The sequence below is a fragment of the Crotalus tigris genome, unplaced genomic scaffold (genome assembly GCF_016545835.1).
Source record: "Crotalus tigris isolate CLP2741 ecotype Arizona unplaced genomic scaffold, ASM1654583v1 scf7180000023720.1715460, whole genome shotgun sequence".
Classification (NCBI taxonomy): Eukaryota; Metazoa; Chordata; class Lepidosauria; order Squamata; family Viperidae; genus Crotalus; species Crotalus tigris.
In genome coordinates, this window is record NW_024100139.1 from 163,273 (window position 1) to 185,859 (window position 22,587).

The following is a 22,587-nucleotide window of genomic DNA, read 5'->3' on the forward strand; positions in this document are numbered from 1 at the left end:
TCAGAATTTGAATAAGGCAGGAATGTGGGAAATGGCCCTCCCTGTTAATCCAGCCACCTGACAGTTTCGGCGTGCAAAATGCAGGCCCCAAACCGCCTCTGCCTACGACGCCGCTGGGCGAGCCTCAACCGGAGCCTGTCGGGAGGCGTAGTTTTATTTCGACAGGAGGCCGGCGCGCGGCCCGTCCAGCCGCTGAGGGAGGAACCACCAAGACCAGCATGCTTTGCGGCGAGGCGCGCCCCGCCCCCTCAGAGAGGCTCCATCCGGGCCTTCCCGTCACGGCGGTGGGCGACGCGTCGCCATTACAGGCAGCGGCGGCGGCGGCGGCGCTGAGGCGGACCGGGCGGCTCCCCTTGGCCGCGAACTCCCTTCCTCGCCACTCTCGAAGCGCCGGCGCGGGCCGGGCCTGGCTGCGGAGGCCTCGCGGGCTCCCGCGCTCTCCCGAGGCCGCTCCTCCGTCCGCGGGGCGCAGGCCCGGCCGCGCCCGGCGGCCTCTCCGACTCGGCACCGGAGGCCTGTGGTGGCCGCGCACCGGCCCGTTTCTTCCCTCGCCCGGGCGAAGCAGTGAGGAACATGTCGCCATGAGGGTGGCCGAGACGACTGCGCTGCACCGACCCCGCCGCCGGGCCATGAGCCTGGGCCTCGGCCCCAGCCGCCAGCCGCCCTCGCCCGCCCGCCCGCTCCGTAGCGCCGCCGCCGCCGTCTCCTCGTATTCCGCCCGCCTGCGCCATGGACAAGAACAGCCCCTGCGGCTCCGGCCTCGGGCCCGGTTCCTCCTCCGCGACGGGGGGCAAAGGGCAGCAGCCCCGCTCTAACTCCGCCGGCCCGGCTGGGGGGGAGTCCAAGCCCAAAGGGGGTAAGGCTGCGCGGGGGAGGCGGAGGTGTCGAGAGGCCCCTGCGCCTCGGCTGGGCGGGGAACGCTGGGCCTTGGAGTCCGCCGCTTAGAGGTGCTGAGTTCGAGAAAGTAGCTGAGGGCGAACTACAGGCAGCCGGTGCAGCAGCTTCCTGGGTTGTTGCAACCTGCTGAGCCCACCCCAGCCAGTGCAGGGACGAACATGGTTGTCTAAATCTCGCACACCGAGATATACAACTTCCTGCCGTAAGCCAGTGGGGCTGACCTTTGCTCTTTAAAGCAGTGTTTCTCAACCTTGACCATTTTAAGGCATGTGGACTTCAACTCCCAGAATTCCACAGCCAGCAATGCTGGCTGTGGAATTCTGGGAGTTGAAGTCCACATGCCTTAAAATGGTCAAGGTTGAGAAACACTGCTTTAAAGGGAGGGTGACACACTTTCAGGCAAGGTTGCTGCCCGCCCTGGGTTGGATCTTGGCTTTGTTCTTGGAGCAAGCAACTGGGAGCGCCACAAGTTCTTTTTATGAATCTAAATTTCAGCAGGGTTTTGTAGATGTCATTTGGGAGGATAGGAACTTCTTTCCATAGTGGCCATGGGGAAAGCCTACTTGGGAAAGACTTTTGTAATCAGCTGTTAGCAAACATAAAGTGGAGATAACATAAAGTGTCTTGAAAAGCTTAAGCAATGCACCCATGGAATTTGCCATTTGTTTGTCTGATAAAGAGGGGACTCTGCTGGCTGGATTTCCAAGCTTTATTATATTTGATTTTCTTTGGAATACTTGAGCATTGCAATGAAAAATCCCAATATTTAAACATTCACAGCCTTTAAATGTGAAACTAGACCGATGGCATCTGTAAGTCTTCACCTTGATATCTTTTGTTGGCAGTGTTCATGATCAGTGAGGCATCCTTGTTTCCATTATTCTTGATGCAGTTGTTCTGTGACAAAGTGCCAATTGCCTTAGAAGAAACACTCCTTTGCCCTGGAGGCATCATCATTTTGCAGAGCTAGAAAAACAAGACACCCATGAGTTGAGCTGGTGACTGCCTCCATATACTTTTTTCTTGGGAGTGGTATGGAAGTAGTTTGTCAGTATCTAAGATGTCTTCTAGTCTTCCCTTGTCTAGCGGCTAGCCCACTGTCCCGTAGTGCCCAGGGGACCTTCAGATATCTGAAGACTATTTAAACAAACTCTTCTTTCTTTCCAAGATCTATTACGTGCTGCCACTGCTGAAATAGCAATGCTAGATACATTCCACAATATTTTGAAAATAATACTAGCCCCTATAATTCTCTCTCAAATTTTCACCATGTTTCTAATATCTAGGCACATCAGTGTTTAACTGACATACCAGAGACTGGCCTTACTGTGGAGCAGGCACTATAAAATTAATGTCTCTGTGTGATTATCAGACCATGCCAATCTACAAGCAATTTGGTGTTTCAGTGGAAGTAATTTGAGGTGATTTATGGATAGCTAAGCTTCAAATCAGAGGTCTCATCTGTAATATCATGTCTATTTACTTCCAGGAATGTCTAAGGGGAGGTTTGCCATATTCTGGGGGGGAACTAAAATATTCTGGAATATTTTATTCCCATATTAACAGATTTTGTTCCCATATTAACAGATTTTGATCATCCCTGCTATAAATAGCAAGGATGCTATATTTAGACAGAATCTAGACAGCATCATCCTCATTTTTGTTATCTTAAAAAGCTAAGTCAGTTGTCCCAAAGGTGCTAACTGTGATCTAGAAAACTGAGAATCTATTGACACTAAGCCAGGTTGGTCCTGCTTAATTTTTGGAGACCATAGAAAATGTCAGTGTAGGGCCCTAGAGGAGGAGATTGAATAAACATCCTGGAAGGAAGCAGTGGAAGCCAACAGGTTCATGAAATCATCAATTAAACTACATTCAGGGGTACCCCTTAATTAAACAAATCTGGTAGTTAACATGGAGCTCATTCTTTAACTCCTGTTTTCTTCATGGGCAGGAATATGGTTTTTTAAAATATCTGAATATTTTACCCTGGATTCCGTGGTGAAAGTTTGTGAGCCCTTGAGAAATGTCCAGTATTGTGACCTACAGTGTAATGTGAGTGTCATCTATGTTGTTTTAATAGAGATTCTGGCTAGAAAAGACAACACAGAGAAGTTGCCTGTGTCATGCACTGAGCCAACATTTCAGCAATCTCACTGGAAAAAGTATGTGACGTTTTAGATGTGGTAACAGTGGTGCCTCTTTCAGCACCAGAGACTTCAACCAAATGTTTTCCTGTATATACCTGTTGATCATTGGACAGCATGTCCCATGTTCACCTGGCGTTCACCTGTAGAATTTGCTGGTGCAATAGAGAATCCATTGTTCTATCAATGATTGAGCTGTCCAGATCCAAACATGCTTCACATCTGAAATGTGGCGGAACAGTGTTTTGTGTTTACCAAGCCTAAGCTTTCTCATTATTATCTGAAAGAACCACTTTTATCTCATTTGTCCTTTGAATATTGTTGCTTTCTGTATCATCTAGGACAGTGGTTCTCAACCTGTGGGTCGGGACCCCATTTGGGGTTGAACGACCATTTCACGGGGGTCGCCAAACAATGCAGTCCACCATTTTTTTCCCCCTTTTCCTTAGCTGTGCTAATCCCGTTTATTCTGTTGGCTTTTGAAAGCCAATAGAATAGACTCTCTTGAATAGAGTCTAATTCTATTGGCTTTCCAAAGCCAATAGGAATTGTCCAGGCTGTCTCTGCCCTGTTGAGCCTGCCAAAAGTCCCATTCTGCAAACGGTGCTGCACCAGTTGAGTAGTCCTCGACTTACGACCGGTTGGGGGTCGCGGCATTAAAAAGGTTGAGAACCACTGATCTAGGTGATTTTTGGCAAACTTGAGATGGGTAGTCCAAAGGTGCTTTTTCCAAAAGGCAATTGAACTTTCTTGTTTGTTTTTTTCTTTGAAAACATTTCGTTTCTCATCCAAGAAGCTTCATCAGTTTTGATGGGCAGCAGTGTGTATTTTGCAGACTGTGATATTTCCTTGGTATTCTCAGGTACATGTTGCTCTGATTCAGTATTTTCCTTATGGCAGACTCATACAGATTGACATCAGGCAACACAAAAATACCTGCAGTTTCTTTGCCATTATTCTTTGAAACCTCCTGGAGTGTTAATATGCTTTGTATTTGGTAATTTATTATTGGACAAATAATAATGTTGCATTTTCTTCATTTGTATCCTGTCTACTTGATGGTGGAGGTCAACGTCTTTGACAATGATTATGTAAGTTCTTCTGCCTCTTGAAGTCTTTTTTTCTGAGTTATTCAGAAAGTTCTTTTGACTGGAGTGGTATTCATTTCCACAGAGAAGATTCATGAAGGCAGGCTCAAGTGGTTTGTTTTTTAATGAAGAATGCCACTTAAACTCATACCTGAGTGTCATCTCGTTGCTTTGAACATCCGACTCAACTGCCTGGTGTAAGAAAGCCTCCATTGATGGAGCACCCACAACTTCTGGAGGCAAGCTTCTTCACTGGTTAATTGTTCTCACTATTAGGAAATTTCTCCTTAATTCCAGGTTGCTTCTCTCCTAGATTAGTTTCCATCCACTGATTCTTGTCTTGCCTTCTGGTGCTTTGGAGAATAGGTTGACCCCCTCTTTGTGGCAGCCCCTCAAATACTGAAACACTGCTATCATGTAATCCCTACTCTTTCTTTTCACTAAACTAGACAAATGCAGTTTCTGCAACCGTTCTTCAGCTCCCTAATCATCATTGTTGCTTTTTTTCTGCACTGTTTCCAAAGTCTCTACATCTTTTTTGATAATATGGTGACCAAAACTGGATGCCATATTCTAAGTGTAGTCTTACTAAGGCTTTATAAAGGGGTACTAATAGTTCATGTAATCTTGATTCTATCCCTCTAATCCAGTGTTTCTCAACCTTGACAATTTTAAGGCATGTGGACTTCAACTCCCAGAATTCCACAGCCAGCAATGCTGGCTGTGGAATTCTGGGAGTTGAAGTCCACATGCCTTAAAATTGTCAAGGTTGAGAAACACTGCTCTAATCAATGCAGCCTAGGACTGTGTTGGCTTTTTTTTGGCCACTGCTACAGACTGCCAGCTCATTTTTAAGTGATTGTCCACTTGGATTCCAAGATCCCTTTCATAGTTACTGCTATAGAGCCAGGCTTCACCTAATCTGTACATAATCAACATTTCCTTTTTCTTGCTTAAGTGCAAAACCTTACTTTTCTCTCTATTTAATTTCATTTTATTACATAGGGGCCAATATTCTTTAGAAATCCATCTGGATCTTCATCCTATCTTCTGCGGGGTTGGGTATCTCTGCCAACTAACAACTAACTGGGCAGCTATCAGGACTAAATGGACTGCAGTTCATCCAAATGGGACTTTATTCATCCTGATCCAAAAGCTTGGAAAACATCTAAAAGCCTGCAGGATTGGGGTCAATTGTATCTGGAGAGAAGATCACTCCAAAAGGAAGAGGCCACCACCAAGAAGATATGAAAGAATATACTAATTATGTATAGCTTTACTTGACTCCCAGTCTCCCGGTTTCTTGCTTGTTGCTTTACCCACTGCACCAGACCGACCTATAGAATATCTTTACTAACAGCTCTTAGATGAGGTTTTGATGACATTGCAGGTCACAACAATGCAGAATGTTTCTGTAGAGTCCACAAGCTTTCCATCGCTACAAGCTTTCATATTGACCAACTATTTTCAACTAATTTTTCAGTGTAGCAACTGGAGGCTCTCTGTAGATAAAAGGTTCATGTTTAGAAAATTCTGCTTTTAGCTTACGACAGCTGTGTGTGCAGACATTGATTATGTTCTAATCTGAACAGGCCATAGTGCAAATAGCTGGGGGTGCTGATACTACCCATCACATTCTGCAAAGCCTGGGGTAGCAGTCCTGCAGCAACAGAATTGCCTAGCAGTTATCAAATGATTTATTTTCAAGTACAGTTCTTAAAAGTATATATGACAAATGTTTTAGAAAAAAGGCCTTTTTTTTTTAATTTTCACTTTAATATTTAAATATTTTCCCTTTATTCAGTATCATGCTTGATCAATGTGTTTCACTGAATCGGAGTGTTTTTCCCTCTATTTTCCCCCAACCAATCATACAATTTGTTCCAGATTTCGTAGTAATCTGTTTCATTCTTATCCTTAAGTTCTAACATCAACCTATCCATTTCAGCACAGGATAAAATCTTATTCATTACCTCTTCTTCTGAGGGTGTCTCACTGTCTTTCCATCTCTGTGCAAAGACTAATCTTGCTGCTGTTAGCATGTGTAATAATAGGTATAAGGATCCTTTATTGTATCTATCTTTAGTGATACCCAGCAAAAAGAGTTCTGGTTTTAGCTCAACGTTCTGTATTAGTATTTCTTTTAATCACTGTTTTATTAAATGCCAAAAATTTTGTGCTTTTGAACATTCCCACCACATATGGGAATAGGTCCCTAGTGATTCTTTACATTTCCAACATTTTGGTGAGGTCCTTTTGTCCATTTTGGCTAATGTCACAGGAGGAAGGTGCCACCTATAAAACATCTTGTATAAATTTTCTTTGGACGCAGTAGCTAGTGTGAGCTTCCTATTCCTTTCCCATAAATCCTGCCAATTATCTAAGTCAGTGTTTCCCAAACTTGACAATTTTAAGGCATGTGGACTTCAACTCCCAGAATTCCACAGCCAGCAACGCTGGCTGTGGAATTCTGGGAGTTGAAGTCCACATGCCTTAAAATTGTCAAGTTTGGGAAACACTGATCTAAGTCAATACCATAACTGAAATTTTTACTCCAAAATTAACATTGTACCTTTTACTTGTTCTTCCAAAGGCCTTTCTATACAAGAGCCAAGTTGCAAAAATTCAGTATAGTACAGTACTTCCTAAGTTCTGATAATTTCCAGTCAATAATTAGCTCTGTTAAAGGGAGAAGTTCCTTGAACGTTCGTAAAGTTTATAAGTCGGAAGCTACAAATACCTGTTCTCCTTTTGTGGTAGTATCTGTCATTTGTATATATAATCTTTTCACACATGTAGGAAATCTGTTTCCAACTGAAGGAATTTATATGACAACGTTTTAAATTTTACATTTTACGAGATTTAAGGTTGCTAATGCAGCTAGTCCTCGACATTCACAGTCCATTTAGTGACTGTGGAAAGTTACAGCATGACTGAAAAAAAGTGAATTATGACCGTTTTCCATACTTACGACCATTGCAGCATCCCCATGATCATGTGATCAGAATTTGGATGCTTGGCCATTAGTTCACATATTTACGACAGTCGCAGTGTTCCGGGGTCAGATTGACTTAAGTTAGTAACATGGTCATTAATAACTGCAGTGATTCACTTAGCAACTGTGGCAAGAAAGTTTGTAAAATGGGGCAAAATACACGTCACTGTTTCACTTAGCAACAGAAATTTTGGGCTCAGTTGTGGTCGTAAGTTGAGGATTACCTGTACTCCCAAGTTTCCTATCCTAGTAGCAGTTTTTTCTTGATTTACTGTTCTAATTATAACAGAACGTACGATAATGGAAATGTATTGCCTGCATTGGATAGTAATCACTGTTAACTTTGGATTGCATGCAGAGTATTATTTTATTGAAAACAGTTTGGATGTGTGCTAAACTGAATTTTGCTGGAGGGAAGAGCTTGAGTGTACAAACTCAAATGTAAAATACTTTCTTTGTCAGAAGTATTTGAAAAAAAAAATGATTATAGGTAAAGCATTTGTGTTTATTTGTCTATTTCCCTTGGGGTGATTCAAAGAAATAGAATAATGAAATTAGGCAGCTGAGCAAGTAATCATGTACCCAATGTTAATAAAATTTTGTTAGTGTGGAAAGGCGCTATCAATCCTTCTGATTTTGGGCCACCATAGACTAACACGGCTTTCTTCTTAAGTGATTCTGAGGATCAGTAGTAATAAAGAGTAATCCTTTCCTGTTATAAGTAAACATAGAAACATTTCTATTAGTTCAATATTTGTTTATGCCAGCACAAGGGTCAGAAAAATATAGTTTTAAGATCAAAATACCTTCAGTTAGCAAGATCTTTAAATAAAGATGTTTGATTTCACCCGCAAGTCATGAGAGTTCCATGCGGTAGGGTTCTCTAGATAAGCTTTTGCTTGTGTTACCGGTCTGGCTGTCACTTTGGTATGATATAAGTCAGTGGTTCTCAGCCTTTTTAATGCCGCGACCCCCCCCAACCGGTCGTAAGTCGAGGACTACTCAACCGGTCGTAAGTCGAGGACTACTCAACTGGTGCAGCACCGTTTGCAGAATGGGACTTTTGGTGGGCTCAGAAGGGCAGAGACAGCCTGGACAATTCCTATTGGTTTTTGAAAGCCAATAGAATTAAACTCTATTCAAGAGAGTCTATTCTATTGGCTTTCAAAAGCCAATAGAATAAAAGGGAGTAGCACAGCTAAGGAAAAGGGGGGGGAAATGGCGGACTGCATTGTTTGGCGACCCCTGTGAAATGGTCGTTCGACCCCAAATGGGGTCCCGACCCACAGGTTGAGAACCGCTGATATAAGTGCTCTGCTAGGAATTGCTTTTGACCTAATGCTGAACATGATTCCTTTAATGTTTATTTTAGAAGGGAAAAATGCAAGTGGATCCAGACAGCGTTATAATCGTAAGAGAGAAACTTCATATCCCAAAAATGAAACTTTCCCCAGCCAGTCCCGTCGCTCCTTTCCACAGAAAAGCAAAACTTTTAACAAGATGCCCCCTCAGAGGGGGGAACAGAACAGCGGTGGCAAATCTTTTAGCCTTTCTTCTAATGGTGGAAGACGAGATGAGGTGAGATTTGCCCTTACCGGGACAATTGACATGCCTTCGTTAAGCAAATATTCTGTCTTCTCTCTCTTTCCTGACAAAATAGAAACTTCTATCTTTCTTCTCTCATTAAAAAATGTGAAATACAGATTAAGAATAAGAATCTAATTGAACTGTATGTTCTTACCTTCACGCTTGTGGGGGGAAAAAAATCAAACAATAATGCCCTATCATGGAAAAATAATGGCCAAATTACTTCTCATAATAGCAAGAGGTTACTACAGATTCTTTGCTTCCAAATGTGTACAGAAAGGATTGTTGGCATTAGCATGTACATTTTTTTCATAGTTCTATAAACATGGCAGGTCTGGGCATTTGTGCGTCACATCTGGTCCTTTGGCTGTCCCTGTCCAGCCTCTGGCAGGAAGTGCAAGAAAGATAAATGTTCAGCATTTCCCAAGTATACAAACTGTCGATGTTTAAGGCTTTGCTTTATGTCTAGGCTAGCTGACATTCAAGGATGATGGAGGCTCATTATCAAAACATGCACCTCATTGAAGTGCTACCTCAAATGTTTAATTCTTGAAAGAACCAATTAAAACTTGAGGGTTGACTGTTGATGTTGCTTCCATTTGCATATTTTAAAATATTACAGTGACTAGCAAATCCTTCTTAACCTGTACTTTGAGGGATGTATAAGCAGTTTTCCAGATCGTGATCTTTGAAAGCAAAGTATATTTAAAAAGATTTTTGATGATCATATAGAAAAAAATGTCAGAGGAAAACCAAGTGTTGTTTTGCACGTGAATCATCTGCTGCCTGATGTAAAGAGCTGAGAAAAAAAGCTCTTGGTTTATAAGGAGAATATAGCTTCCTTTGGTTTGAGCTCTGTTCCTAGATGGGACAGCCATGCGATATTTTTAGCAAAAGTAACGTCGTTTGCTTTTCCCGTCCTCCCAAGAGATTGTTCCAAAGTTCTGGCCTAACATTCATCTTCCTGATAAAAATAATGGTCTTTATATGGCATAATTTTTTTTTTTTTAATTGCAACTCTGGCAAACTAATTTATCTGTTTTCTCAGGTAGCAGAAACTCAGCGGGCAGAGTTTAGCCCTGCCCAATTCTCTGGCCCCAAGAAGATTAACCTGAACCATTTGTTGAATTTTACATTTGAACCTCGTGGCCACACTAGCCATTTTGACGGGAGCAGCCATGGCACTTGGGGAAAAAGAAACAGATGGGAAAACAAACCTTTCAACAAGGAACTTTTTCTTCAGGCCAAGTGAGTGTGAGCTCTGTCTGGATCATCAGTGTCTGAGGGAGAATTTACTCTGTCCTGTTCCCATCTGTTGCTTTCAGCAGCTGTTTTATAGTTTTTATTTTCCATTTATATTTTACATTTGAAGCTACCGTACTTTCCTGCGTATAAGACAACTTTTGAAATCGGTGCCGAAGTCGGGGGTCGTCTTATACGCCGAGTCGTCTTATATGCCGGAAATTACGGTAGTTTCCGGCGTATAAGACGACTTTCTAGGCATGTGACTTGGCGCCAAAGACGGGGGTCGTCTTATACGTCGGGTCGCCTTATATGGCGGAATATACGGTATTTTGATAATTTGACTCTCATTGCCCTGTTGTATTTGAAATGCATTAAAATTGCTGTTTGCATTTGAATTTATTCAAAACAAAAGAAAAGAAAAGTATCAGTGATATGACTATAAAAGATCAGTTTTATACAACATAGCTTTATGAAATTGTTAATGCCAAGATCTAACATGCATTGTTTTGTGAATTGAGAGCATTCCTTGAAAGGTTAAAAAGCAGATACTTTCCGATTTTCTCTCGATATATTTGATTTCTGAGAGCGCTATATGTCGTTGGATTACAGTTAGACTAATGGAAAAGATAAAGTAATTTTGTTTTAAGATTGTTGTAGATAATTCAGCAGTTACTTAATCTGAATATCTGTCTGCCTGGATCATTTCTATATAATCAGTTTCAGGTGGTTGTTATTACGGGTTTTTAGTTTTAAATCCCTCGTATTCTTTGCAGCTGCCAGTTTGTGGTGCGTGATGATCAGGACTACACGGTTCACTTCACTGACCCAGATACCTTGGTCAACTGGGATTTTGTGCAACAAGTGGTTAGTATTCTTCGTCCTCTCTCTCTCTCTCAGACAATAAATACTGTGGTCAGCCCGGGAATCGGGATGGTGGGAGAGATTCAGGAAGGAAAAGGAAGTTCTCCACACAGCATATTAGGTAACTTGTGAATTCAAAACTACAGTTCCCCAAAAGAAGCCAGACAGGAAATTACCCCCCTCATTTTGCTAGCTGATAAAGATGCCATATGAAAACGCCCTATATATGTGTGTGAGTGTGTATACATAAACGTATATCCCAAAGGCTTGCCCAGTGTCAAACTGACAAGCTTTATTTCCCGCTTTAAAGGAGTCAAATTGCACTCTGACCCCTTCATTAGTTAAACCAGGGGTAGTCAACCTTGGCTCTTTTATGACTGGTGGACTTCAACTCCCAGAATTCCTGAGCCAGCACAGCTGGCTCAGGAATTCTGGGAGTTGAAGTCCACCAGTCATAAAAGAGCCAAGGTTGACTACCCCTGAGTTAAACACTTATGTTATTGATACAGGCTTCTGCCAAACATGATTCTCCCCTGGGCTCACGAACCAACTTCCATCCTTCTGTATGCTGATAATGCAGTCACCCATGTCCAAGGGAACACCGTGACAAAGCCTACATGCATTGTTGTCATACTGTCAAGACAACAAGCTCGAAATCAGCCATTCCAAACTCTGGGTGACTGTATTCACAAAGCATCACAATACACAGGTTCTATAAGTGGACAATCAGGGCTAACCAAATTAAGCAGGTCAGGTTTTTTAAATATCTAGGTATTTAATTCTAGTTTTCCACCACTTGCAAACAGAAAAGTTAGGACATCTCAGCTGGAGTACAAAAGTCCAATACAGCTATAATTCCAGCTGTGATGGTAGTCATTCTCCTGGCAGCAATTAAGCAGTTTAAAGCCAATGGTAAGTCTTCTGTGCATAGAAGGACACCTCTGCAGTAGAATCAATTCAGTCACCATTTCTGAGGCCTGTAGTGTTTCCTCCCCCACCTGGTGGCTTAACTTGGTTGTGCCCACCAGATAAGTTCTGTCAACTAAATATTGATTGAAATGGCATCTGAGGACAAAGCCCAGCTCACCCTGGCTGATCTGTTCAGCTTCTCTTGGAAGAACAAATTCCTGTCAGTTTGGCTCAGTGCAGACTCTCAGTCCACACTTATTTATGCCGAGTTTAGAAAAAGTTGTGATTGATGTTAAACAGGGAGTAATTGAACTATTTACAAAACGATAGGGCTAAAATATTATTATTTCACTGCTGGAGGCCCTTATCACTCAGATTTGCAGACAACATCAAACTGAGGGGAATTGCCAACACTTTGGAAGATAGACTCAAGATTCAAAAGGATCTTGACAGACTTCAGCACTGGGGCCCATCCAACAAGAAAAGTTAAAGTCCCGCACTTAGGCAAGAAAAAACCAAATGCACAGGTATAGAATAAGCAGCCCCTTGCTCAACAAGTAACTGTGAGAGAGATCTGGGTGTCCTAGTGAATCATCACTTAAGTATGAGTCAGCAAAGTGCTGCAGCTGCCAAAAAACCAATGCAGTCCTAGACTACATCAACAGTGGGATAGCATCAAACTCACGAGAAATGATAGTACCACTCTATACTGCACTAGTGAGGCCACACTTGGAATACTATGTCCAGTTCTAGTCAACATGAGACAAAAAAAGATGCCGAGACCCTAGAAAGAGTGCAGAGAAGAGCAACAAAGATGATTAGGGGACTGGAAGCTAAACCATATGATGAATAGTTAAGGGAATTAGGTATGTTTAGCCTAAGGAAAAGAAGGATTAGGAATAACATGATAGCAATCTTCTAATACTTGAAGGGCTGTCAAAGAGATGAGGGGGGCAGGACAAGGAGCAATGGGCGGAAACTCATTAGAGAGATCCAACATGGAACTAAGGAGAAACTTCCTAATAGTGAGAAGAATTAAACGGTGGAGCAGCTTGCCTTCTGGAGTTGTGGGCGTTCCATTGCTAGAGGTTTTCAAGAAAAGATTGGACAGCTAGGATAAGGATTCCAGCCAGGGGGTGGGCAGGGTGTTGTACTAGAAGACATCTAAGGTCCCAGCTCTATGGTTCTATGTTTCTGCCCCATGTAAATTGGTCATTTCTTATTTCTGAACTAACCAATCACTTGCTTAAATTTTATTGGCCTAAAATCATCGGGCAGCAAACTCTTGTGACCAGAGTCAAGAAATGGTATCCACATGTTGTTAACATATTCTACAGTGGAATCGGGTTTAGTAAAACCCTGCTCTCTGCTTTATGCCATGTAGAACTAGAATGGAAATTGCAGGGGAGCAAATTTAAATTTTTCAGTATGGTACAAGCGAGTTGATAGTGGAAGCAAAAGTCTCAGATTGCAGAGCTGCTTTTCTCTAGAAAACATCCTGTAAAATCTGGACAGTCACTTCTCAGGGATGTTGTTCTTATGTCCTCCATAGAAATTCCTAAATTGTGCAGGTGCTGGGATGACAGTCCTCAATGCTCTTGAGAGAAGCATGTTTTTTTAAATAACTATAAATCAGATGGCCACCTGCTTTATTGTGTTGGTGGCTGGGGTTTTGAATAGTCAGCTCCCCACACTGTGTTTAATATATTCCGCTCTTTAAAGAAAAATACCTTTTGAGAGTTTAATTTTATCAATGGGATTCTGTTGCACATTTCTAGCGGATTTACAGCCATGAAGTGCCCTCCTGCCCAATATGCTTATACCCACCCACTGCTGCCAAGATCACTCGCTGCGGGCACATCTTCTGCTGGGCCTGTATCCTGCACTATCTCTCCCTGAGTGAGAAGACCTGGAGCAAGTGCCCCATCTGTTACGGCTCCATTCACAAGAAGGACCTCAAAAGGTACAGAGGTTCTGTAAGGAACCACTTCAATCCCACATCTTAAGAAAGCAGAACTCTTGCAGACGGTTTCCTCCAACAGGAACTTTTATTAAGAGTAGTTGATAGCAGGCATAATAGACAGGATCTGAGGAATTCCCTTACAGATCAGTACTTTAAAGTGTCCCCAAGCAAACCACACCCCACAGTTCATCCGGCCGGGTTCAAAACCGGCCAATCCCCAGGTGTTAAGTCCATCGTGAGAAAGGAGAGATAACATCAGTCCGGCTCTGGGTGCAGCTGCAATGTTCAAGTGGCTCTTCGCACCTTCTTTTGAGAAACTTGGAGAGATAAGCCAGGCTCCGGAGGTTGTATTTCTTTCTCTCCCCCCCCCCCCTTTTCGTAGCTGACAGGTTAGGGAGAAGAAAGTTCAGAGAGAGATACACTGCAGGAAGCAGATTGTTACATTGTAGTGGGGCAGCAGAAAAGCAAGAAAAAGGTTACATTGTAGCAAATAGAGGAAAGAAAAGCAATAACCCCGCAAGCACACACACCCTCCCCTTTGGGATTATGGCAGAACCCAGGGAAAGGTGAGATTTGTCTTTAGGTCATAGGGGATAGGTAGAAATGAAATAGGAATGGGTTCTGACAGGTTCCCTGAGGGAGGTGATCTTTTCCTCCTGCACTAAGTCAGTTGTCATGGACCGCTTCTCTCTTTTTTTTTGCAGTGTTGTGGCACTAGAAACCCGTCAGTATGCAATTGGTGATACAATTACAATGCACCTCATGCAGCGGAAGAAAGGGGCCTTGATAGCACTGCCAAAGTCAGCGCTCGCTCACGTGGAGCAGCCTGTTCACCTGGGGGGTAAGTGTTGAGGGTTCAGTGGTCTTGTGAATTGGGATTGCTTTGATTTCTGCAAACCGTGAGCCGTGTGCAGAGTGAAGCCCAATGGCTTTCAGAGTTATGTCATGTGAACCTTATTGAAAGGGACAGCTCTTAATTCCCTTAAGAACTGATGCTCTGCAGTGGTTCAGTCTATACATTACTGAAAAATCAACCTCTGCTCTCTGAAGCAGTGGTTCTCAACCTGTGGGTCGGGACCCCATTTGGGGTCGAACGACCATTTCACGGGGGTCGCCAAACAACGCAGTCCGCCATTTTTTTCCCTTTTCCTTAGCTGTGCTACTCCCTTTTATTCTATTGGCTTTTGAAAGCCAATAGAATAGACTCTCTTGAATAGAGTCTAATTCTATTGGCTTTCAAAAGCCAATAGGAATTGTCCAGGCTGTCTCTGCCCTGCTGAGCCCGCCAAAAGTCCCATTCTGCAAACGGTGCTGCACCAGTTGAGTAGTCCTCGACTTACGACCGGTTGAGTAGTCCTCGACTTACGACCGGTTGGGGGTCGCGGCATTAAAAAGATTGAGAACCACTGCTCTAAAGGCACCACACAGACTCTGATTAGACAGCCTGAAGCAACTAGAAGTTATTTCTAATCATGCAGATTGTCTTCCTCATTATAAATCTTAATTATTTTGTCATTGAAGACAAAAGCTTGAATGGAACTCTTAAAGAAGCTGCTTTAAGAATCTGAAGTGCATTGCGGGGGGGGGGGGTTGGTGTGCAATACATCCAAATGTGATGGTAACCTTTGTTGCGTTGTTTCTTCCTCCAGATAAGCCACACAGCCAGTATTCAAAGCTGCTTCTGGCCTCGGAGGGTCAGGTCCTTCAGCAAGTGATCCTGGAAGAAAAGATGGCCCTTCTTCATCAATATCAGGAGGAAAAGCATACCCCTGAAGCATGTTTCATTGAAGCAGCCCTGCAGGAACTGAAGGTGGAGAACCCTAACACTTTGGAGATAATGTGTGGAGTGGGATGGACATCTGTGTGATGTACTGGCTTGCAGAATGGCAGCCATTGGCTTGGAACACTTTTCTTGTACAGGCCTCTGTTTTAATGGATGGGCTAATGTGGTCTGTTTTTTTTTTTTTTTTTTTTTAGAATAGCCTGTTTGTTTCCAGTTTACACCGTGTGGTTTATTTTACAAGGATTGGGATGATTTGAGATAAACCCACCTTTAGTTCTTTGCTGGGTCAGGACACGTACTGGGTTACTCCAATCTGCCCCACAATATGATGAGTCTAAAAATAAAAATTAGAAATGACCCCATATGATTTTAACTATTAAAAAGATGGAATATATAGGCGATAAAGATGAATAAAAGCATCATCCTTGATAGGGTGTATTATCACTCACCCACCTAAGCTGCTGTGAACGAAGCATTCCAGAAGGCATTTGCAGATCTTTGAAATAAGCACATGGGGGACTTTAATTACAGTTAGCATATTGGGAAACAACTGCCAGGAGTGAGTCTGCCAAGAATTTCCCGACTTTCCTCTCTGGCAACTTTCGCCTTCAGCGGGGAGAGGACCCGCTAAACCAGTGGTTCTCAACCTGTGGGTTGGGACCCCATTTGGGGGTCGAATGACCATTTCATGGGGGTCACCAAACAAGGCTGTCTGCCATTTTTTCCCCCTTTTCTTTGGCCACATCCCTGGCACCCGGTGATGAATAAGTGGTTGGGGGCCACCACAACATGGGGAACTGTATTATGGGGTCGCGGCATTAGAAAGGTTGAGAACCACTGCGCTAAACGAAACAGAAATGTTAATCCAGAAAGTGGAAGAAGCAGCTATGCTGAAAATGCTGTGTAATGCTGGATTTATGGAAACCCATCAAGGAGAGAAGCAACCTGGAACTAAGGAGAAACTTCCTGACAGTGAGAACAATTAACTAGTGGAACAACCTGCCTCCAGAAGCGGTGAATGCGCCAACACTGGAAGTTTTTAAGAAGAGGCTGGACAGCCATTTGTCTGAAATAGTGTAGGGTTTCCTGCCTGAGCAGGGGGTAGGACTAGATGACCTCCAAGGTCCCTTCCAACATCATCATCATCATCATCATTATTATTATTATTATTATTATTATTATTATTATTATTACATTGCAAGACCACATTCCTAACCCAGTAATAGAAGAAATAAGTAGGTTTATATTATACGGTTCTAAGAGTCACATAACTGGTTTTCCTTCTAGGATCGTGAAGGCAACTTGATGTGTGACAGTGATGTTCCTGGTGTCGCTGCAGCTGTGGAAAAATTAGTCGTGACAGAAGCATCAAAGAAAGAAACTGCAGCAGTACCTCAGGAGAAAAAGGTGAGTACGTGCATAGTCTTAGATCACGCTTCATCTGCCTTCAGAGGAGGCCAGGGGGATGGGAAGAGGACTTCCTAGAACAGTGTTTTGGCATTGCTGGCTGTGGAATTCTGGGAGTTGAAGTCCACATGCCTTAAAATTGTCAAGGTTGAGAAACACTGTCCTAGAATGAATTGGGACCAGACCAGCTTTCTCTGGCCTTGCACTTGAGGGTAACAGCTCTTGGGCGTTCCACCCACTTCTGGATGCTGCATTTTGAAAGATTACTGATTATCAGCATGGAGGTATTCACAGTGAAGAAGTTCACATCTAGAGCATGTCTGGAAAAGATCAACCAAGGCCTAATGGGCCTGGCCAACGGAGGGAAATTCTGTCAGCTGCAGTTCATCTTGAGATGGGGGCCAGGTCCGTGATCCCTAAATTAGATGCTTTCCAGGGCGACCACTGTAAATATCTGCCTCTTCCATTTCGTGCCAGACATTGGAGAGTTCCCTGCTCACAAAGAAGCTGTCATGGTTCCGAAAGAAGAAGCTTTTCAAAGACCTTTGAGGCATTGTTTACCTTAAAGAATCTTTTTAATTGCTACGTAGCTTCGGCAGGTACATAGTGAAGCCAAAATCTGAATTCTCCTCCCCCAACGCACCTGTAACAAAGCATAACATATGAGCCGAGGTGGCGCAGCAGTTAGAGTGCAGTACTGCAGGCCACTTTAGCTGACTGTGTTCAGCAGGTCAGCGGTTCAAATCTCACCGGCTCAAGGTTGACTCACCTTCCATCCTTCCGGGGTAGGTAAATGAGGACCCAGATTGTTGGGGGCAATGTAAATATATATATATATATACATTGCTTACTGGTGTACACCGCTTAGAGAGTGCTCGCACTTAAAGCGGTATATAAGTCTCATTCATAAATAAATAAATAAATAAATAAACTCACTCCTTCATTTAACAGTCATCAGTCACGTTCTCCAATTAGTTTGAAGTGGGAACTTTCTCTCCCGTGTTATCTGCTCTCATTACAACTAACCTTGAAAATACCCTACTGAGATATTATTATGGCTAACTAATCTGCAAGTACATTCTTCCCCCCCCCCCTCCCTTCCATCAACTATCTAATTTTAACTCTAAAAGTAATACACAGGTTAAATAGAAAATGTCTGCATCTTCATATTTTGTCAAGCAAGAACATCCGATGTTAGCAGCATTGACAGAAGCGGGTTTTTTAAAAACATGGGTGGGTGATCTTTTCTGCTGTTTTGGTAAGCTCTGAGCAGCCCAATGAGCTGGAAGCTGGAGGAAGGATCTCCAGTATTTATTTATTTATGAGACTTATATACCGCTTTAAGTGCGAGCACTAAGCGGTGTACCCCAGTAAGCAGTGTGTGTGTGTGTGTGTGTGTGTGTATTGCTCACAGAAATGGGGGGGATTTAACTTAAATATTGACCTAGGAGGGAAGATGAGCATGGAGGACACCATAATGGAGGAGGATGATTCAAACGGAGATATGAACACAAGTGCTCGAGAGAATGATGGAAGAAATCTTTACTCTGATTCCCCCTCCCACCTATCAGCTGTTCAGCCGGGAATGCTGGTACAGTCTAGGAACCAAGCGCAGACGTCTATGGAACCCGTTTAAACCACCTTGTTAGAAACGGTCTCTCAGCCCTGAAGATGTTGGGGAGTTTTCCCAACGAAAGCTTGGCAACTTTTTAATATAGTAAAATACTTTAATTAAAGTATTTTAACTTTAAACTTTCCTGGTGAACGCGCTTTATTCATTCCATTTATTTATTTATATATATATATATATATATATATATATATATATATATATATATATATATATATATATATATATATATATATATATTAGAAATAAAAACAAAAATGCGACTCTTGGGAATATTCATATTGTCCAAATAATAATGATCACCAAGAGAATATCTATAAAAATAGAAATTTAATCCACCGAGCTTTCGTCAAATACACTTGACATCGTCAGGGTTAAAAGGCAAACGCCGGGGGGGAGTCTTATATACAGTTGTTTAATGCCTGTTTCCGGCTCCTGGAGCGCGTCATAGGCCCCAGCTGATCGGGTTGAGTCCTAAGCACACGCCCCACATCAGCATCTGTCCCCGTTCCATTGCTGGTTTGCGTTCGATTATATGTTGCTTCGTTAGCTGTTACCGGGTTGGGGGTCCAGATCCTTTTACCTTCCCTGCTCATAACCCCTCCACCATCCCACACACAATTTCCCTTTGTGAGCGGGGGTGGGCAATTATCTGCACTGCTTTCAATACCCCTGCAAGCCCCAAGGCTGCTTTGATCTTGTTTTCCTATCCCTCGAGATTGTAACACGGGCTCATAGTCCCCACCCATACTATTCCTCCTCCCCTCCTTCTTCCCGTAGGTTCTCCTGAGCGGTCTGCTGTTCGTTTCCACGCTCTCTCTCTTGCGCACAGTCACGATGTTTCTTGCCGTTGTTCCGCTGTCAGTGCCTCGTTGTTCCATCCATTGTCGATGAGCACCATTGCCGTTCATCCCCAATTCTCCGCTCCCACTCCGTACGGTGCTCTTCCCCTTTAATTGCAGTCGCTGTTTCATCTCGCAACTTTGTGTTGAGAGTATCCAAGGGGGGTGCATTCTTCTACTCGACTGTGACCGGGTTGTCATGGTGTGCGTGGTAATATCCTCAGAGGGGGATTCGTCCTCGGTCTCATCGTCTTGGTTGGACTTAGTTGTATTCCATTTTTCTTTCGGTTCCTCGGGCTCCACTCCGTCTCCATTCCATCCCACCGGTGATCCGTTCCCTACGGATCGTGGCGCACCCAGCCGCAGTTGCCTGCTAGAGTTAATCTGTTGTTGATCCGGGAGGGGGGAGCTGTCAATGGAGACTCCATTGCTGTAATTGCGTAGGGAGGGGGGCTGGGCGATGTTCTTTTGATTATAAGTTTTTTGATTGGGTCCCCTCCCCACATTAGTACAATTACCGGCACTCCATATTTTTAGAGCTTGGTGCGCTGCACACAAATCTACACGCCGATTAATGGATTCCGTTCCTGAGAACCATGCCTCTTTCAATAGGCGGCCTCTTTTTGTCGTATCATTGGCCAAGATTTGGGCGTTCTCAAGATCGAAGCGATGATCGTATTCTGCTACATGGGCCCAGATCTGCGAATGTTGCTCGCCTCGTCTAACAGCCAGCTTATGCTCGTGTAAACGAGTCTTAAGTCTTTTCGAGGTCTCGCCTATATAATTGCTCTGACAGTCTGTGCAATTGATTCTATAAACCACGGCTGATCTCTCGGCGGTAGGGAGCTGGTCTTTGGGGCGCATCACTTTAGCCCGTAGGGTCTGGGTAGGTTTGTGAGCTACCTGTATGTTGTGGGGTGCCAGGAGCCTAGCAGTGGCTTCTGACACATTGCTGATGTACGGTAGCGACACTCGTACGGTTCGTGTCCGGGGTTCCTCTCTTTGTTGTCCATTTCGAGGTCCTGATGCCATACTGTGTCGCTTAATAAACCTTGGGGGGTACCCATTCATCCGGCATATGCGGAACAGATGTCGTTTAGAGGCACTCCCATTTCGGGGTTGGCGAAGTGGCTTAGTGATCGCATATCCTACCTGGTCGATGGCAGCCCTACTACAGTTAGATCCGCGGAGGAGTTCCTGGAGAGGATCAGGACCCTTAGGGTGGAGGAGGATGAGGTGATGGTCTCTTTTGACGTCACCTCACTCTTCACCTCCATCCCCCAAGACCTGGCCCTGAGAGTCCTAAGGGATAGATTAGAAAAACTAGGAAAAACCGGACACCGGGATTCCCTGCAACCGGGGGATCTAGCGCAACTCATTGAGCTATGCCTTACAACTTACTTCTCCTTTCAAGACAGTATATACGAACAAGTCAAGGGCACACCGATGGGCTCCCCAATATCCAGCGTGGTGGCGGAAGCGGTTCTACAACAATTGGAACACGAGGCCATGACCCGTCAACAGCCCAAGTTTTGGGCACGGTATGTTGACGACACTTTTGCTGTCGTCAAACGATGCCATCTAGCTGGCTTTATGGGAGTATTAAATTCAATATACCCGGACATTAAATTTACGATGGAGGAGGAGATCCGGGGCTCGATAGCCTTCTTGGACGTATTGGTCCAACGTTCCTTAGATGGAACCCTGAACACCAAGGTCTATCGGAAGCCCACCCACACGGATCGAATCCTCCATTTTTATAGCAACCATCCGGCCTCCCATAAGGCCAGCTGCATTAAGACCTTGTTTAAACGGGTGCAATCACACTGTAGCACCATGGAGTCTAAGGCAGAAGAAAGAAAACATCTGTTCCGTATATGCCGGATGAATGGGTACCCCCCAAGGTTTATTAAGCGACACAGTATGGCATCAGGACCTCGAAATGGACAACAAAGAGAGGAACCTGGACACGAACCGTACGAGTGTCGCTACCGTACATCAGCAATGTGTCAGAAGCCACTGCCAGGCTCCTGGCACCCCACAACATACAGGTAGCTCACAAACCTACCCAGACCCTACGGGCTAAAGTGATGCGCCCCAAGGACCAGCTCCCTACCGCCGAGAGGTCAGCCGTAGTTTATAGAATCAATTGCACAGACTGCCAGAGTAATTATATAGGCGAGACCTCGAAAAGACTTAAGACTCGTTTACACGAGCATAAGCTGGCTATTAGACGAGGCGAGCAACATTCGCAGATCTGGGCCCATGTAGCAGAATACGATCATCGCTTCGATTTTGAGAACGCCCAAATCTTGGCCAATGATACGACAAAAAGAGGTCGCCTATTGAAAGAGGCATGGTTCTCAGGAACGGAATCCATTAATCGGCGTGTAGATTTGTGTGCAGCGCACCAAGCTCTAAAAATATGGAGTGCCGGTAATTGTACTAATGTGGGGAGGGGACCCAATCAAAAAACTTATAATCAAAAGAACATCGCCCGGCCCCCCTCCCTACGCAATTACAGCAATGGAGTCTCCATTGACAGCTCCCCCCTCCCGGATCAACAACAGATTAACTCTAGCAGGCAACTGCGGCTGGGTGCGCCACGATCCGTAGGGAACGGATCACCGGTGGGATGGAATGGAGACGGAGTGGAGCCCGAGGAACCGAAAGAAAAACGGAATACAACTAAGTCCAACCAAGACGATGAGACCGAGGACGAATCCCCCTCTGAGGATATTACCACGCACACCATGACAACCCGATCACAGTCGAGTAGAAGAATGCACCCCCCTCGGATACTCTCAACACAAAGTTGCGAGATGAAACAGCGACTGCAATTAAAGGGGAAGAGCACCGTACGGAGTGGGAGCGGAGAATTGGGGATGAACGGCAATGGTGCTCATCGACAATGGATGGAACAACGAGGCACTGACAGCGGAACAACGGCAAGAAACATCGTGACTGTGCGCAAGAGAGAGAGCGTGGAAACGAACAGCAGACCGCTCAGGAGAACCTACGGGAAGAAGGAGGGGAGGAGGAATAGTATGGGTGGGGACTATGAGCCCGTGTTACAATCTCGAGGGATAGGAAAACAAGATCAAAGCAGCCTTGGGGCTTGCAGGGGTATTGAAAGCAGTGCAGATAATTGCCCACCCCCGCTCACAAAGGGAAATTGTGTGTGGGATGGTGGAGGGGTTATGAGCAGGGAAGGTAAAAGGATCTGGACCCCC

The 22,587-nt window shown here is 44.2% G+C and overlaps 1 protein-coding gene across 2 annotated transcripts in view; it reads left to right on the forward strand.

Annotated features, from left to right (window-relative positions):
* The first annotated feature begins 258 nt into the window (after positions 1 to 258).
* Positions 259 to 22,587, forward strand: part of RNF10 (ring finger protein 10) — a 34,363-nt gene continuing 12,034 nt past the window's right edge. For both annotated transcript variants that reach the window (XM_039321096.1, XM_039321097.1), the window contains exons 1-8: positions 259 to 856; positions 8,500 to 8,705; positions 9,763 to 9,962; positions 10,733 to 10,823; positions 13,508 to 13,692; positions 14,397 to 14,533; positions 15,342 to 15,502; positions 16,763 to 16,882. In XM_039321096.1, coding sequence (XP_039177030.1) covers positions 730 to 856; positions 8,500 to 8,705; positions 9,763 to 9,962; positions 10,733 to 10,823; positions 13,508 to 13,692; positions 14,397 to 14,533; positions 15,342 to 15,502; positions 16,763 to 16,882 — 1,227 coding nt within the window. In that variant the 5' untranslated portion in view covers positions 259 to 729. The remainder of the gene's footprint in view (positions 857 to 8,499; positions 8,706 to 9,762; positions 9,963 to 10,732; positions 10,824 to 13,507; positions 13,693 to 14,396; positions 14,534 to 15,341; positions 15,503 to 16,762; positions 16,883 to 22,587) is intronic.